This window comes from Ambystoma mexicanum, chromosome 11 (assembly GCF_040938575.1).
Source record: "Ambystoma mexicanum isolate Mex_15411 chromosome 11, UKY_AmexF1_1, whole genome shotgun sequence".
Classification (NCBI taxonomy): Eukaryota; Metazoa; Chordata; class Amphibia; order Caudata; family Ambystomatidae; genus Ambystoma; species Ambystoma mexicanum.
In genome coordinates this window covers 835851990-835869638 of record NC_090934.1, presented here as the reverse complement: position 1 = coordinate 835869638, position 17649 = coordinate 835851990, and the positions used below count along the sequence as shown (strand labels likewise).

At 48.9% G+C, this 17649-nt stretch overlaps 1 protein-coding gene across 2 annotated transcripts in view; it reads left to right on the top strand.

Moving 5' to 3' along the window:
- Positions 1–17649, top strand: part of HPS5 (HPS5 biogenesis of lysosomal organelles complex 2 subunit 2) — a 1306927-nt gene that overhangs the window by 1077865 nt on the left and 211413 nt on the right. For both annotated transcript variants that reach the window (XM_069623788.1, XM_069623787.1), the window contains exon 20: positions 9924–10037. In XM_069623788.1, coding sequence (XP_069479889.1) covers positions 9924–10037 — 114 coding nt within the window. The remainder of the gene's footprint in view (positions 1–9923; positions 10038–17649) is intronic.

Genomic DNA, 17649 nt, shown 5'->3' with positions numbered 1-17649 from the left:
AACTTACTTTACCGCACTCTTGGGTCTCTAGTCATTCCAAAGGCCCTAGAAACTCTCGCTGGACTTATTATGAACTGTGCAAGTGTGTCACGAACAGGACTGGTGGCAGCTATTGTTCTCTTTTATTTTGAACCCTTTTTCGCCATGTTATCCGCGCTTACCGCATTTGGCACAAATGAGTGGCCTGGCTCCAAAATGGCCATGCAACGAGGTTCTTTGTCCTGTCCTCTGACCGTCTTGCCCCTTCACCTTCCCCAGGTCGAGCCGACCCGGGTCCGTCCTTATTTGGTCATGCACTTTCCCGCAAAACCCAATGCTTTCGCGGCCTTCTGCATGCCTTGTGTGTGCCTCCAGGATGTGGGCTGGGATGTCTGTTCCCAATACACATCCTGGGTGCCAGAGAGTCTGGAGTGTCCTGAATGCCTGGGACCACCGTGGTCCGTGATAGGTCCACGTATGGTGTGAGTGTTTGTGAGCAGATCTCCCATTGGGTCCTCTCCGTTTTGGCGCAAAGGGAACTTCGGATAAGAGGAGGCTGAAAACACCACTACCAGGTCGATCTCCTGAGTTCACACCGAACAAGGGATAAGGAGCCAAGTATCCTGCAACAAGAAGCTGAGTCGAGGAACCGCTGGTGACCCGCTGAAGGCTTGGCACCCTGAGCCGCTGTCGTCCTGCGAGACCCCTCTGCATCTGATCGTCCTAGAAGGTCTGCGAAGGCGCTTCGACCCATTGGAATAGTGGGATCAACTATTCCCAGCACCTTCATCAAACCCTGCAAGTAAGCATCTTCGGAAGTGTCCCTGGGCCAACCAGTGGGCTAACCAGTTTACGCAGGACGTTTTGCTCAGTCACCGCCACCGTTTCGGGGAAGCCCTCGAAACTTGGTCTACTGCTTGCTCTGCATCCACAGCACCCTCACACCGAATTTCGGACACTTGGCATTCGCAGGTCTGAAGTTAGACGAGTGCGCCCGGACCAGAGTAAACGCGGTTGCCGTGTTTCCCTGCTGTGGTAACAACCTGTGCACGTTCGCTGCATTTGGGACACCCTAAACCTGGCATCCTGCTACACGGAATCTACACGGTGTTGAGACATCCTGATCATCGCAGCTGAACCTGCCAGCAACGTGAACTGAACTGGAGAAGTCTGGGTCTGCCTGCATCGGGGACCGGTGAGTAGTCCATACACCAACCGGTGGCCCCTCGCGCAGGAGCCCGTTTCTTTTCTACCCCTGTTGCGAAATAGCGACTCTATCCCGCACTCACCCTGCCTCTGCCCACAAGTGGAGGCCTTGCTTGAGTAGTGGGGACTTGTTCTTCATCGCTTCATTCACCTTCCTGAACTGCCTGAGACCCTTGACGAGACCCTACTTTATCCATTGGCACCAGAGCGTGCAGGTACTTTTTAGCATAAGGCTCCTCTCTTCGTAGGGCTCGGACTTCCTCCTAGTTAGGTGTATTGCTGATGTCGAACTGGGTCTAATGATTACTTGCACTGCCTGTTTTCCTCCCCATCTTGGTGGTCTACATATTACGTGCTCATAACTCCTTAGACGCCTCGGTCTTGTATATATATTGTATTGATTGTGATGTGTTGGTTTACTTTAGTATTATTGTGATTCTTCGCTATGGTCGATGTTACAAAGGCCTTGTAATAAATGTGTCTATATTTTTCATATAACACCTGTCTGGAGTAATTTGTAAGTGTCCTTGCTTTGTGTGCTCATTGAGGTCTTTCAGTCACCCTCACCGCTCTTGAGACTTAGTCTTGACCGCCGCCATCGCTACCCTGATTGGTCTGGCTTGTCCAGAGGTTACCCTGTTCCAAGAAACTAGGCTGGCCTTCTGAACCTCTGCCCCTCCAAGTCTGAGTTCAGAAATCCTTCTTAACAAATTGCTGTACAGCGGTGGGATAGGACTGAAGGTATCCAGTGTTGGGCACGAGCGAAGGCATTTCAAGTTATTCCTACCAGGACACATAGTGAATTGTCGTAGTATAACTTTTTAAAGGCCATAGTCCTATCTAACAGTATGGAAACAAGCACCTTGTTAACTTTAAATGCTTCTAAATCGGAAACATTGAAAAAGATGTGCGCTGAGAGAGGTGTCTCCTCTCAAGGCACCAAAATGGAAATGATCCAAAGTATCATGGCCTGGTAAGAAGCTCAGTTTAGCGCTATAGCTTGAGAGGACAGTGCAGATGGAGGTGGGGCTGCTCTCTCTGGTAGAACTGATAGTTCTGCCGCTGCACTGATCCACAGCGACCATGAGGACAGGGAGGATGAAATGCCCAATGTTTCCTCTGCCAGTGCTGATGGGGAGGCCGTACTTGAATTCAAGAAGCAAGAACTGCTGTTTAGGCAGAAGGAGCTAATGCTCTGCCTCAGCCAAAAGGGAAACCCAAGGCTAAAGGAGTCAAGAAACCAAGAAGAGGGAAAGAGAATATTCCCCCTAACTCGCCTACCACTGAGGTGGAAGTAGTTGGTCAATCACCTGGGCCTGACGAGGAGGTGGTGATGCCTGAAGTGTTTGACCCCAATGACCACCCGGAACTAAACGATTTGTTAGTAGAAGGTGGTCCTGACAGGGAAGAATTCAGTAAAGGCCAACGTGAGTGCCCATCTCTGGAAGGCCTAAGGAGACAGGCCTGCTCCCAGCTTGAGGGTGAACCTACTGGGAAGCATTGGATTTATTGGGAAGGTGGGCTCCTGTATAGTGAGCCTACAGGGTCTACAGAAGGAGACCATAGGAGGTTGGTGGTTCCCCTTGCTGTAAGACCCTACCTCCTACAGCTGGCGCATGAAGTGCCCCTTGCTGGTCACCTTGATATTAAGAGGACCAAGCAAAGGTTATCCATTCACTTCTACTGGCCCAAGATGGGGGTGCAAGTAGAAAGTCACTGCAGGAGTTGTGCCTCCTGCCAGTTATCTGGTAAGAGTGGTTCAACAATCCAAGCTCCATTGGTACCATTCCCAGTTGTGGGAGTACCATTCCAGAGGGTAGGGATCGACATAGTTGGATCCCTTGACCCCCAAATATCCTCATGCAATAGGTTTATCCTGGTATTGGTCGACCATGCCACCAGAAATCCTGAGGCCATCCCATTGAAAACTGTGACTGCCAAGTCAGTTGCAAAAGCGTTACTTGGCATCTTTACTAGGGTTGGCTTCCCTAAAGAAGTTGTGTCTGACAGAGGGAGCAACTTTATGTCGAAGTATATACAGGCTATGTTGAAGGAATGTGGGGTCACGTAGAAGTTTTCTTCCGCATACCACCCCCAGACCAATGGTCTGATGGAACAGTTTAACAGGACCTTAAAAAGTATGATTGGGGCTCTGGAAGAACCTCAAAGAAGAAAATGGGATCTTCTTTTACCATGCTTACCGTTTGCCTAGAGAGAGGTACCACAAGAGGGTGTTGGCTTCAGCCCCTTCGAACTTCTGTTTGGTCACCCTGTGCGGGGACCCTTAGCCATAGTCAAGGAGGGATGGGAGATGCCCACTCCCCCTATTACTACCAACGTAGTAGACTTTGTGTTAGGGTTCAGAAAAAGGATGGTGCTCCTGATGGGTCTGGCTAGTGATAAGTTGAAGACAGGACAAGCCCTGGTGAAACATTGGTATGACCAGAAAGCTTCCCTCATCAACTTCACACCTGGTCAGCAAGTCCTGATCATGAATCCCATAAGGCCTAGGGCTTTACAGGATAAATGGCCAGACCCTTACACAATGGTGGAGCCCCTGGGTGAGGTCAACTATTTAGTGGACCTTGGAAGGCCTGGACAGGTGCCAAAAGTGTTCCATGTAAAGGCTTCCATCCCAAGAGTTGAAATCGCAGCACTGCTATTGGCTTCAGATGTCGAGGAAGAGGAGTCTGAACCTCTCCCTGACCTGTTTCAAAGCAGTCCTTCAGATAGCTCCTTTGAGGATGTCTGAGTGGCCCCTCACCTGACTTCTGATCAGCAGGCTGAGGTGAAGAGTTTGCTTAGGCAGTTTTCCCCCCTGTTTTCACAGTCCCCTGGTTTGACACCTTGGTGCAAACATAACATAGACACAGGAGACAGTGTACCTACCAAAAGTAGGGGATACAGGATGACAGACAAAATACGGTCTTACATTAAGACGGAGGTCAACAAAATGTTAGATCTTGGGGTGTTTGAACCCTCTAGTAGTCCTTGGTCCAGCCCTGTGGTTTTGGTTCCTAAAGCAGGTACTTCTGAATTGAGGTTCTGAGTGGATTACAGGGCTCTGAATGCTGTCACCAAGACAGATGCACACCCCTTGCCTCGAACAGATGAGCTGGTGGATACCTTGGGTGCCTCCAAGTACCTCAGCACGTTTGACCTCACTGCAGGCTATTGGCAAATAGCCCCTGCAGAACATGCCAAGGAGAAGACCGCATTCTCAACTCCGGAAGGTCTTTACCAGTTCAGGGTAATGCTTTTGGGTTGAAGAATGCACCTGCCACTTTCCAGAGGCTTGTGAATCATGTGTTGAATGGGTTGGATGAATTCTGTCTTGCATATCTGGACGATATAGCCGTTTCCAGTGCCACCTGGGAAGACCATGTGAAACACCTTGGGATTGTGTTACAGGCTCTTCAGAAAGCCCACTTGACCATAAAGGCCAGTAAATGCTAGATTGGACAAGGCTCAGTGGTTTACCTTGGACATGAAGTAGGTGGAGGGGGGATACAGCCTCTACCCAGTAAAGTACAAGCAGTGCAAGACTGGCCTACCCCCATTACGCAGTCCCAAGTGAGAGCCTTCTTAGGACTCACAGGGTATTACCGAAATTTCATGGCAGACTATGGCACCATAGCTGCCCCTCTGACTGCTCTCACTACTCCGAAGAAACCCAAGAAGGTAACTTGTACTGAAGAGTGTGAGAAGGCCTTCATTGGCTTAAGACTCCTTGTGCCAGGCCCCTGGCCTCAGGGCCCCTGATTACCAAATACCTTTTATTGTGCAGACAGATGCCTCTGACACTGGGATAGGAGCTGTACTATCACAAGTAGATGAGAAGGGTAAGGAACACCCTATTGGTTTCATTAGTCACCAGTTTAAGGACAGAGAGCTCAGATGGTCCACAGTAGAGAAAGAATGTTTCTCTGTTGTGTGGGCCCTACAGAAGCTGAGGCCCTACCTCTATGGGACCCACTTCACTGTGCAAACTGACCATAAGCCCTTAAAGTGGCTAATGAACATGAAGGGAGATAATCCAAAGTTGCTTAGGTGGTCCATAAGTCTACAAGGCTTTGTCTTCACTATTGAGCATAGGCCTGGTGTCCAACATAGCAATGCTGATGGTTTGTCCAGAATGTTTAACCGACCTGAACAAGAAACTAATCCAGGGGTGTATTAGTTCTCCCTGTCCTTAGTCTGGGAGGGGCGAGTGTTAGGAAAGATTTCATAATTGTATGTAATTTTCTATCCATGTGGCAACCCCCAAACTTTTTGCTGCTGTTTTACACCCTGATCTAGACTTTGCCAGAGAAGCGCAGCCATCCGCCGCACTCCTCTGGGCTTTCGCTCAATTCTTATGGGGAAACTGACATGCCCTTAAGACAGTCAGTACTGGGAGACTTTGTTTCCCTTAGTCCTTTCCTCATGTTGCAGCTGTGGTGCAACATGAAACAAGAGTGCACTGTAACTTACTTTACCGCGCTCTTGGGTCTCTAGTCATTCCAAAGGCCCTAGAAACTCTCGCTGGACTTATTATGAACTGTGCAAGTGTGTCACAGACAGGACTGGTGGCAGCTATCGTTTCTCTTGTTTTTTGAACCCTTTTTCGCCATGTTATCCGCGCTTACCGCGTTTGGCACAAATTAGTGGCCTGGCTCCAAAATGGCCATGCCACTAGGTTCTTTGTCCTGTCCTCTGACCGTCTTGCCCCTTCACCTTCCCCAGGTCGAGCCGACCCGGGTCCGTCCTTATTCGGTCATGCACTTTCCTGCGAAACCCAACGCTTTTGCGGGCTTCTGCATTCCTTGTGTGTGCCTCCGGGATGTGGGCTGGGATGTCTGTTCCCAATACACATCCTGGGTGCTAGAGTCTGGAGTGTCCTGAATGCCTGGGACCACTGTGGTCCGTGATAGGTCCACGTATGGTGTGAGTGCTTGTGAGCAGATCTCCCATTGGGTTCTCTCTGTTTTGGCGCGAAGGGAACTTCAGATAAGATGAGGCTGAAAACACCACTACCAGGTCGATCTCCTGAGTTCACACCGAACAAGGGATAAAGAGCCAAGTATCCTGCAACAAGAAGCTAAGTCGAGGAACTGCTGGTAATCCGCTGAAGGTTTGGCACCCTGAGCCGCTGTCGTCCTGCGAGACCCCTCTGCATCTGATCGTCCTAGAAGGTCTGCGAAGGCGCTTCGACCCATTGGAATAGTGGGATCAACTATTCCCGGCACCTTCATCAAACCCTGCAAGTAAGCCTCTTCGGAAGTGTCCCTGGGCCAACCATTGGGCTGACCAGCTTACGCAGGACGTTTTGCTCTTTCACCGCCACCGTTTTGGGGAAGCCCTCGAAACTTGGTCTACTGCTTGCTCTCCGTCCACGGCACCCTCACACCGAATTTCGTACACTTGGCATTCCCAGCTCTGAAGTGAGACGAGTGTGCCCGGACCAGAGTAAACGCAGTTTCTGTGTTGCCCTGCTGTGGTAAAAACCTGTGCACGTTTGCTGCATTTGGGACACCCTCGACCCGGCATCCTGCTACACGTAATCTACACGGTGTTGAGACATCCTGATTATCGCAGCTGAAGCTGCCAGCAACGTTAACTGAACTGGAGAAGTCTGGGTCTGCCTGCGTCGGGGACCGGTGAGTAGTCCATACCCCAACCGGTGGCCCCTCGCGCAGGAGCCCGTTTCTTTTCTACCGATGTTGCGAAATAGCAACTCTATCCCGCACTCTCACCCTGCCTCTGCCCCAAGTGGAGGCCTTGCTTGAGTAGTGGGGAGTTGTTCTTCATCACTTCATTCACCTTCCTGAACTGCCTGAGACCCTTGACGAGACCCTACTTTATCCATTGGCACCAGCGCATGCAGGTACTTTTGAGCATAAGTCTTCCCTCTTCGTAGGGCTCGGACCTCCTCCTAGTTAGGTGTATTGCTGATGTCGAACTGGGTATAATGATTACTTGCACTGCCTGTTTTCCTCCACATCTAGGTGGTCTACATATTACGTGCACATAACTCCTTAGACCCCTCGGTCTTGTATATATATTGTATTGATTGTGATGTGTTGGTTTACTTTAGTATTATTGTGATTCTTTGCAATGGTCGATGTTACAAAGGCCTTGTAATAAATGTGTCTATATTTTTAATATAACACCTGTCTGGAGTAATTCGTAAGTGTCCTTGCTTTGTGTGCTCATTGAGGTCTTTCAGTCACCCTCACCCCTCTTGAGACTTAGGGCCTCATTACCCGGTAGGCAGTGAGCCATGGCGCTGTTAGCGCCATGGCTCATGCCGGTAAAATACCAGCACCGCCTTGGCGGAAAGGGGATTTACCACCCCATTCCAAGGTTGGAGGGGTGGTAAATCCCCTTTCCGCCATTGCCCTTCCCCATTCCCATTTCTGCCCCATAGGGCTCTATGGGAATGGGGAAGGCGCTAATTACGGCACCGCAATTTTGTGGTGCCGTAATTAGCTCCGAGGTCCCTTAGCGGGTTGGATTTTAACGCCTGCAAAAAGCAGGCGTTAAATCCCCCAACCGCAAAGGAACCTCGTAGTAAGGCGGTAGGGATTTACCGGTACCAGTATTTTACCGGTACCGGTAAATCCCTACCGCCATCCGTGTAATGAGGCCCTTAGTCTTGACCGCCACCATCGCTACCCTGATTGTTCTGGCTTGTCCAGAGGTTACCGTGTTCCAAAAATCTAGGCTGGCCTTCTGAACCTCTGCCCCTCCAAGTCTGAATTCAGAAATCCATCTTAACACGTGACAGCAAGCCAATCAGCAGAGAGAGGTTTCAGTGTTCCTAGGGTGCAACATTTTACAGTGTGCTCACTGATGTCCGCGTGGCACATCATTGGTCAAAACTCTGTGTGAATGTCTCGCCCCTTGCCATCTCAAGACTTTTTTTATATTGGGCATTGTCAACCAATGGCAAACACGGGTTTTTGAACGAGCATCATAATCACGTAATTGAGGGGCAGTGTGGGAAGGTTTGTGACATCACGAGGGGTGTTAATCTGATTTTCTGCCAAAGAAACGTCTACCCAATCCGGGTCACTTAACATATACCTGCATGTAGGGGACTGACGTAGTTCCTCTAATCAGCTTCTGTGACCTGCCCTAAAAATGCAACCAAAATGTATGATAATATTGTAATTCGGGTATAAAATGTGTAGCCTCAGTTGGTGGCATTGCAGCTCATTTAAATCAGATTGGTTCTAAAGGGTTGTCTGAACCATGCTACCCAGCTGTTTGGGTCCAATACGTTTGCGTTACTTCTTGCTTGCTGTACGCTCCTTTTTGGATTGGTTTTTGTTCTTGTACATGGGGTGCTGGGAAAGGCACTTAGGTGCCCCAATACGCGAGGAATCCTGACAAAGAATTTTGGTCCACAACCACAAAACATCTAGGAGTAAGTACCTCTGGTAAAGAGTGTCAATTAAAGCTGTGTTAAAGATGGTATTACTCCCCCAACAGGCTCCATCACTTCCACCCTACTTACTCCGACAACTGCTGAAGGGGCTGCCCGGAGAGAGGGACATACTTCCACATGTGGTGGTCTTGCCCTAAGGGAAAGAGATTCTGTCGCACATTAAGGCCATGCCGAAAGTAACTCTTTCCCTAAATCAACTAGCTATTCTGCTGGGTGACACACAAGATGGAATATATCCCCTAACAGGTAAAACCTCTAAACCTATTACTCATCTGGTATTGGCGGCCAAGTTTTCCCTTGCATGTAATTGGAAATCCCACGAGGGCCCTATCATTGCCATGTGGTGGGGGAGGGTTTGGGAAATCTTAGCATCAGAGAAGATCGCAGTCCTGACGGGGGATGGTGGGGGTTGAAATGCTCAACATATGTGGCAACGTGGCTTCCATTTATTGACTATGTACAAGGAACGTACTTTGGGGGGGGGGGTCATACGCTGATTTTGTATAGGCATTTAGCTCTACTGTAACCCACCAAAGTGAACCTGATTAGAGGACTGTTACCCGTCTTGGAACTATGTGTCAGAGCCTCTCCAGCCTCCTCTCGCACTATGTGTTGCCCTGGACTTGCTCTATGTGTTCAATGCTATTGCCTGCACATGCTTGCGATATCCCGTTTCGTTTCCATTCTATAAAAACCAAACAAAGTTTGTTATAAAAAAAAAAGGCAACTGGACCGAACTTGCATCTGTGCAAGCCCAGACAGAGTTTGGAATTGCTGGGAGCTATTTAGCTTCTTCTTCTGCCCTAGGGGAGCCTGGTTAGCTTGAAAGCAGCAGGCACCAAGAGCTACATTTGTCTCCCCAGTCCAACTGGTGCCTTACAAACATGCATATATGACATTAACTTTGAGTGTTTGACAATATTAATAAACAAGAATTAGCACCCATCTAGACAACATTTAAACATAATGGGTCCTACGTAATGAACAAAAAGTTAAAATGTGTATCTCATGTGGAAGTTAGATTTTCAGTGCGCTGTGTACTCACTTCTGGTTCCCCAGCAGTAGGTCCTGCCTACTGGGTGATGCCGTCAAAGCTATCTGGTGCGGCAAGATGCCAGGTTTCTCGAAATGTGAAGGTAAAGCAGGGCCATTATCTATGTGATGCACTGTTATACCCGTTACAGGGAAAGACACATTGGCTTTATAATAATCTCGTTGTAAAGGCCTGTCATTTAGATTTTCTCTATTTGCATTTAGAATGTTTACAGTTCATTTGATTTACCTGAATACCCATGTTTTTTTACAGACCTCGATCTCATTTGGTGACCTGGGGCTACGGTCAGTTGATAACACTTCTGATTAAACTCCCAGCAGACTTTGTAGCAAAAGAAAAGATGTGCAACATCTGCAAAACCCACGGGTAAGTAAACAATGTTATGTTTTTTTTACACTGTATTGTAAAAGGTAGAATATTGGTGTAAAAGTTAAATAAAATATCCAGCACTGTATTCGGTACGTTTTGGCAAATTAAAAGAGGTGTGCATACTAAAAAGAAAAATGCCCTTAGGTTTAAGAATGTCTTTTCAATCAGTCTTTCTTTTATGCCTTTCCAACAAATCCACACAATTTTCTGTTATTTTTTCCTCTCCCTTCTGGGGACCGTCTGCACTGTGTCCTGCACACTCCCTCCCCCCTCCACCACCGCTCCCCACCCAGCAACACGTGTGTCCCTTGTACTCTTTACTAGGAAAGTTCGGAGCTCTCTGGTCCTGGAGGCAGCTCTTGGATTTCACACCACCTTGGGTTTTGGTTCTCCTCTCCAGGGTCTGGTTTCATTCACTTGGTGTCTGGTTTCTCATGCACCGCTTTGGGACCTGCTTCTCTCGCCCTGCCTTGGGATATGATGGATCTCACACCGCCCTGTGGTATAGTGTCGTGTACCTTGCCTTAGGGTATGGTTTCTCACACCCCGCCTTGACCACTTGCTTCTCTCGCCCCGCCTTGGGGAATGGGTGCTCTCACCCAGCCCTCTGTTATGGTTTTGTGCACCCCTCCTTGGGCTATGGTTTCTCGCAGCCCGCTTTTGAAGTTTTCTTTCTTTACTGTTGGAGTTGTGTGTTTCAGAGTCTGGCTGTGACTGGAAACAGCTTGGTCGATTCACTAGGTTTTGCTGACATACAGTGGTTTGGCCATGATTACTCAGTTTTCATTATGCTCACCCCTTTCAAATTCTCATGCTCTATTGTTGCCCTTCCAAAATTACCTGCTCTCCCCTTCACATTGCACAATCTTCTGCTCTCCTGTCCCTCCTCTGCCTGCTCCCTCATCACCTTCCATAAGCCACTTCACCTTTAACCTTCCATCCCTTACTCCCTTTCTCTTCCAACACCCTCCACAGCCCCTCCTACATTCCACCCACTACTTTCGACACCTTCTATCTGCTCCCCCTTTCCCCTTAGGGAAATCTATCTTTGGCACAGCTTGGAAAATGAAAAGTGGACTCTGCATTCCCCTGAACAAGAGCCTGAAAGAGGAATCCCACTTGAGTGTGCACTAAGAATAAAAGGCATGCACCTTTTATTCAACATATTTGTATGGAGCTAGAGAACCACCCGTATGACCCTAGAGCAAAGGATAGACACAATAAGCAAGGACAGTATGCCATTATTCTAGTGAAACCATATCCACTGACCATTGCATGATGGAGATATATGTAAATAGTGCATTCAATCTTTATATATAAAGCTCAATATATATATGTGTATGTTTGGGGGGCGTGGCTTGGCAGCTATGGAGTAGGCTGTGATTCCTGTGTGCTCCGAGATACGGCGACTTGATCCGACAAAAAAACACACTTTTTCTTGACCTACAGCAGCTTTAAAATGCATGAAAAGGCGTGGGAAGGCACGGAGCAGAGCACGAGCGGGCTGGCTGTACGTTTACGGCTGAGGAACAGTTGCATTGATACTTTGTATCTCAGAGCCGGCCGCGGAGAAGAATATCAAGATGGCGGCAGCTGACAACAAAGGGACTTCGAGGGGCGCACCCCTGTGAGACGGAGCTCTCTCCGGCGGATGCCTGAAGTGGCAGATCGCTAGCGCAGCAGAGCAGGCATTATATCACTTGAGCCGGGCGGCTGTGGAGCACGTGGGTCCCCGGCCAACGTAGCCGAGGACCGTGGTGAGTGGAGGAGGCACTTCGATCGCGGGTGCCTGCCGCAACTTGTGATTGCGGCGAGAAGTACCCCAATGCCTTGTTACAGCTGCGCCTTCTGGCGAGTGCACACGGCGAAGGATAGGGCAGCCTTGGATATAGAAGCGGTGACCGGACCCCGTAGGACAAACGGCTGCCTCCGCTACAATAAGCAGCGGAACCCGGGAAGTGCAGAAGCAAGATGCAGATACTGTGATGAGGGCTCCGGGGATCGTCCGACGGATTGCGACCCCATATAACATTTGTTGACTAGATGGTAAACGGTCGCAGCCACGGAAGTGAGCTGTCGATCCGAATGCTGGCCGGATCTCCCCCATGCTAATGGAGTGCCACTAATAAGCAGATGCTTGCGAGCGGACATAGATAGACCTGGCAGGTCAACCGGCAGGCTGCGACTTGGGAGGCATACACGGAGGTGCATTGGGGCAGACCCCCGCGGACCCTCGCAGAAGGGCACGAATAGAGCATATTGGCCGTGTGGCACGAGTTCAACGGCCTGAAGCTCCAAGCTGTATTGATGCCTAAGCACCGTTATAGGTGTAACATTGCTAGTGCAACATTAAAGCGATCAGGCGAGAAGCCGAACGGATGCCCTGGGAGCAAAGCGCAGACAGATGAGGAGCCCGACAGACACCAGTGGGCTCGAGATGCGGTGGCAGCCGTGGGTACTGCAATACCAAAGGGAGCAAAAAGTGCAACGCTAAATACTAAATACACAAACACTCCCTGGTCTAAGCACAAGCTGGATGCAGAACTGGATGTCCCTGCAGGGCCAGCAATGCAATGCTGGAGAAGTATGGAACAGGAGCCCATGCATAAATAATACCGGTACCGAGGGAGCATGATGTGGTGCGCTGCTTAGTGTGGAATGCAGTCGTGAATATGTGCCGCTCAGAACGGATTTAATTATGGATCGGGGAGTACTGTACAGCCTGTCTGGCCATAACAAAGGCCCGTGAGCAGGCACCCTTTGGCTGTCGAGGTTCTCGGCAGATGCAGACTGCTGGACTGTGGGGTGGCACCACTGCTGAGAAGTAGTGCCACGAGGAACACGGTGCGTAACAAACACACGAGTGGCGTTGATGACCAGCCACTTACAAATGAGCGCAGCATAGTGAGCGTTGGAGGAGGCTGGGACCTGCACGAGGGACAGGGACTCCATGGTGAAACGTTGCCAGGAAGGTGAAACAGGTGGACTGCGAGCAAGGGCCCTGGAAGCACACTACTAAAAACACTGCTTAAAGGAGAGACATGGGAGGACACAGCCCACTCCAAGATTGACCTTGCGTGCCGCCTTTCAGTTAGCCCACTGGGGGTCACCCAAAAACTGATCTGAATTGGTGAAGCTACAGTGACACAGGAGAGCTGATATAAGACATAGTGAGATTGCAGAATGTCGGTGAAAGGACTGAAGTCCAGGAGTAAGCAACCCAATGTGGACACCTTTGCAAAGGCGCAGCGGACCCCTTCAACCCCAGCACAAAAGACGGGGGAGGCAACAAGGGATGACCCCTCTGAGGGAGAAAACCAACAAGTCCTAGCGGCCATAACGGACTTGAGTGCTATAGTGGGGCACGGCGATGGCGGAACTGCAGACAGCCCTAGGAAACAAAATAGATGCTGTAGGGATTGAAGTCACCTTGCTGCGACAGGATGTCAGAGCGCTGGCAGAAAGAACTAGCGGTCTGGAAAGTGCAGTAAAGACCAACACCAACAAAGACCAATACCAACAAAGACCAACAAGCACGAACAAAGTGAAGGAGGTCCATGTGCTTAAACAACAGGTCGCCAACCTTGAAAACAGAGTGGAGGAAGCAGAAGGACGGGTGAGACGGAACAACATCCGGGTGGTTGGCCTGCCAGAAGGAGAAGAAGTCCAGGACCCCACGGACTACGTGGAGAACATGATCCTGCAAGAAGTAGGAGTGGACAAACTCTCACAGGGGTTCACGGTAGAGCCGGCACATCGAGCCCTGATGAGGAAACCACGGCCTGGAGCTCCACCGTGGCCGATAAATTCGAAAATTTTGAATTACAAAGATAGGGAAAAGATTCTGGAGTATTTTCGTAAGGGCGGAACGATAGAAAGAGCCTCCTCCAGAATTACGGCATACCCCGACTATACTATGTTGGTGCAGAGGCAACGGTATAGTTATGTTGCGGTTAAGAGAAGATTGCGTGCAGCGGCTATAAAGTACATGTTGTTGTACCCGGCAAAGTTGAAAGTTCTGCACAAAGGCAGAGTGCTGTTCTTTGATACTCCAGAGGATGTGGCGTCATGGTTGGATCTACAGGGCTGCCCGGTGCAAAACAAGGAACGAGACTCCCAGGAGCACGATAAGTGAAGACATTATGTCATGTACCCTGTGAGGATGGGAGGGTGGGGAATTCTGGTATAGAGGCCTGATAGATACGGCATAACCTTTGAACTCTATGACTCTGTTGGACTGGAATATAGTATATTTAAACGCACATGAAAATGGAAGCATTATGCGTAGCAACTCTAAACAAATAGGAACGACAGGATCGCAATTACTTACCCCCGAGACTTAGTAGTAAGGCAACCAATAGGGCGGCGTCACCCTGCTAGGATCTCAAGGAGACACTTTTGTGGTGGACTGGGAATTTCCACTCCTGTACGTCTTTCCTCCAGTCCCCGTCATTCCTCAAGTGATCAGGAGGTTGAGAAAGTTTGGGAAACACATGATCCGAATTGTCCCGGATTGGGCAGGAGGACGTGGTACCCGGACCTTCTGGCCATGTCCATGGGCCTCATTACGACCCTGGCGGATGGACCATGGTGCTAATAGCACCATGGTCCATGCCGGTAACTCTCAGACTCCGCCATGGCGGAATGGGGAATTACCACCCCATTCCGAGGTTGGCGGAGTGGTAATTCCCCCTTCCGCCATGGCCCTTCCCCATTCCCATTTTTGCCCCATAGGGCATAATGGGAATGGGGAAGGCGCTAAGTACGGTGCCGCAAATTGCGGCACCGTACTTAGCACCAAGGTCCCTTTGCGGCATGGTTTTTAACGCCTGCAAAAAGCAGGCGTTAAAATCACCATCCCGCAAAGGGACCTTGTAATCAGGCGTTAAGGGTCGGCGCCGTTTACGGCGCCGTAAAACCCTTAACGCCTGACTCGTAATGAGGCCCCATCTGTCCTCCAATCCGTCTTCCACAAAGAGAGGACTTTCTCTCGCGAGAGGAGGGTCAGGCTCTCCATCTAGATGTCAAGACACTCAACCTTCACACTTGGTTTCTGAAAGGTTGATACACATGGATTGGGACCTCCTGGATGACGTAATGGAGATTTTGCTTTTGGCCAAAATGTCAGCAACAAAGTCTTTGTAGCCTTGCTGTTGGAATACATTCTGCAACTGGTGCAGAGAAACAAATGTAGATCCTTTTCTATGTAAAACACTTGATGTTTTATCTTTTCTGCTATCTTTAGCCAATCTGGGGCTTTCCACATAGGACAAAAAATGGTTTCGCCTTGTTTCTATCCCCCACAGCCCTCTCATCCTAGCAAGGAGGAGGAGAGATTACATAGGTTGGACCCTTGCAGAGCTTGAAGCTTTTATATATCTACAATGTCAAAATTATGTATCGATGATCAGCTGTTCATTGGCTATACAGGCCACAAACTGGGTCAGGCTGTCTCTAAGCAGACATTGTCCAGATGGATAATTAGGCCATTTCGGAATGCCACAGGTTGGCAGGGAAGGATCCTCCGGAAGGATTAAGGGCCCATTCCACCAGGGGCATGGCTACCTCTACAGCCCTGCAAAGGGGTGTCCCAATAAAAAATATTTGTGAAGCAGTAACGTGGTCTACCATCCACACGTTCACAAAGCATTACTGCCTGGAATCTTCCCTCGGTCAGGATGGTAGCCCTTGGTAAAGCAGTCCTGCACTCGGTTCATGAAAAGAATTAAAATACAAATTCTGGCACATATGGTTGAGATGGATGTGTTAGATGTGTGGCGTGCATTGAATGGGACAGGCAGGGAATATACATATTACTCCACAGTTCATGATATGCATTCGAGAATTGATGTGTGGTTGGTATCTAGTGCACTATTACCAATGGTGGATGGGTGTTCGATATTTCGTCGTGCATATTTGGATCATTCTCCCATCTCGATGACCATGCTTTTAAGTAAAGAAGATGGGGTTCGCCCCCTTGGTGTTTTAAGCCGGAATCGTTACGGGATCCAGTGTGCGTTACTAACTTGCGTGAGCATATTGCCACCTATTTTGAGATGAGTGATGGCTCGATGAGCTTGGGAGCCACTTTGTGGCAGGCGTTTAAGGCATATATGCGGGGGATAGTGATTTCAACGTAGTTTGGGATTTTGAGGGTAATAAGGAATGAGATGCGGCTTCACAAATCTGAACTATTGACACTGCAGGCCCAATATGCCCAGGATCCTACTTCTGCTTTCCGGCACAACATAAAGGTTAGGTTAGATGCATTCCAGGAAACAGCTGATAGGAAAAAACAGTATTTAGATAGGCCTGTTGTGGTGAGGCGATATGGGGAGGCTGACAGGCCGGGTCGGTTGCTTTTTCGGACTATCGGGGGTGAATTCGGGAATAGACGCATTCTGTGCATTGAACGACTGGACGGAACTATGGCACATGTGAACCAGAATATTAATATGGTATTTTACCATTTTAATCTGCACTATATACAGTGAAATCTACCACAACCCCCTTAGAGATAGTTATTTGAGTGGGATAGTAACAACTCTGTTGTCGTCATGGACCAGGGAGGTGCTTGAAGCCCCATTTACGGTTGAAGAAATTAAAGAAGCAATAAATGAGCTCCCTAGGCCCTTGGGTCGGATGGCTTTTGCGCTGAATTCTATAAGGAATTTTGCGATGAGCTGGCTCCCTTTTTGCTGTGGGTGTGGACGGAGGCATTGAAGGATGGGATTCTACCAGAGATGCTACGTGAGTCAATTATTATTCCTTTACGCAAACTGGATAAAACAGCGAGTGATTGTAGGTCATACAGACCACTATCGCTCATAAACACAGACTCTGAGATATATGCATATGTTATAGCAAAGCGTCTATCCCCATTGATGCCACATATGGTACATGCAGATCAATTCGGTTTTGTACTGGGTCGATCAACGGCTTCCAACATTAGACTGAGTGTTGCGCTTTGGCAGCCTCTCTTGACATGCAGAAAGCGTTTGATACGTCGCTTTGCCCTTTTTGTTTCGAGTTCTTGCCAATTATGGGTTCGGTCCCAACTTCATTGCATGGGTCCGACTGCTGCTTACACAACCCTCAGCGCATGTGTGTGTGTGTACGAATGGCAGGTTATGACCTGTTTTTGAATTAGAAAGTGGTACAAGACGGGGATGCACCCTCTCCCCTCTGTTATTCGCTGTGGTTGTTGAACCTCTAGCAGATCTGATTTGGGATACATTTCGAGGGGCAGGTGTAAAAGATTTTGGCCAATACTCAAGCTTGCTGCTGAATAATAGTAAGTCTGAAATGTTCCCATTATCTGATTGTACGCAGTAATAAACTAGGTCTTGTGTGGGCTATGAGTGACTTATGGTACCTTGACATTTGATTTAAATTATGGCAAATCCTTAGGAGAGTTGAGAGTTAAACTTCAAAGGTGGGGTAACATTCCAATCTATATGGCTGGGAAACTGGCATAGATCAAGATGATCATTTTACAAAAGCTTGTCTATTATTTTCACAACATCCGATGTGGCCCGGGTGTGCGTTTTTCGGAACTGGTTGGTATGTGTTCTTCCTTTGTGTGGACTGGAGGCAGGATTTGGATGGG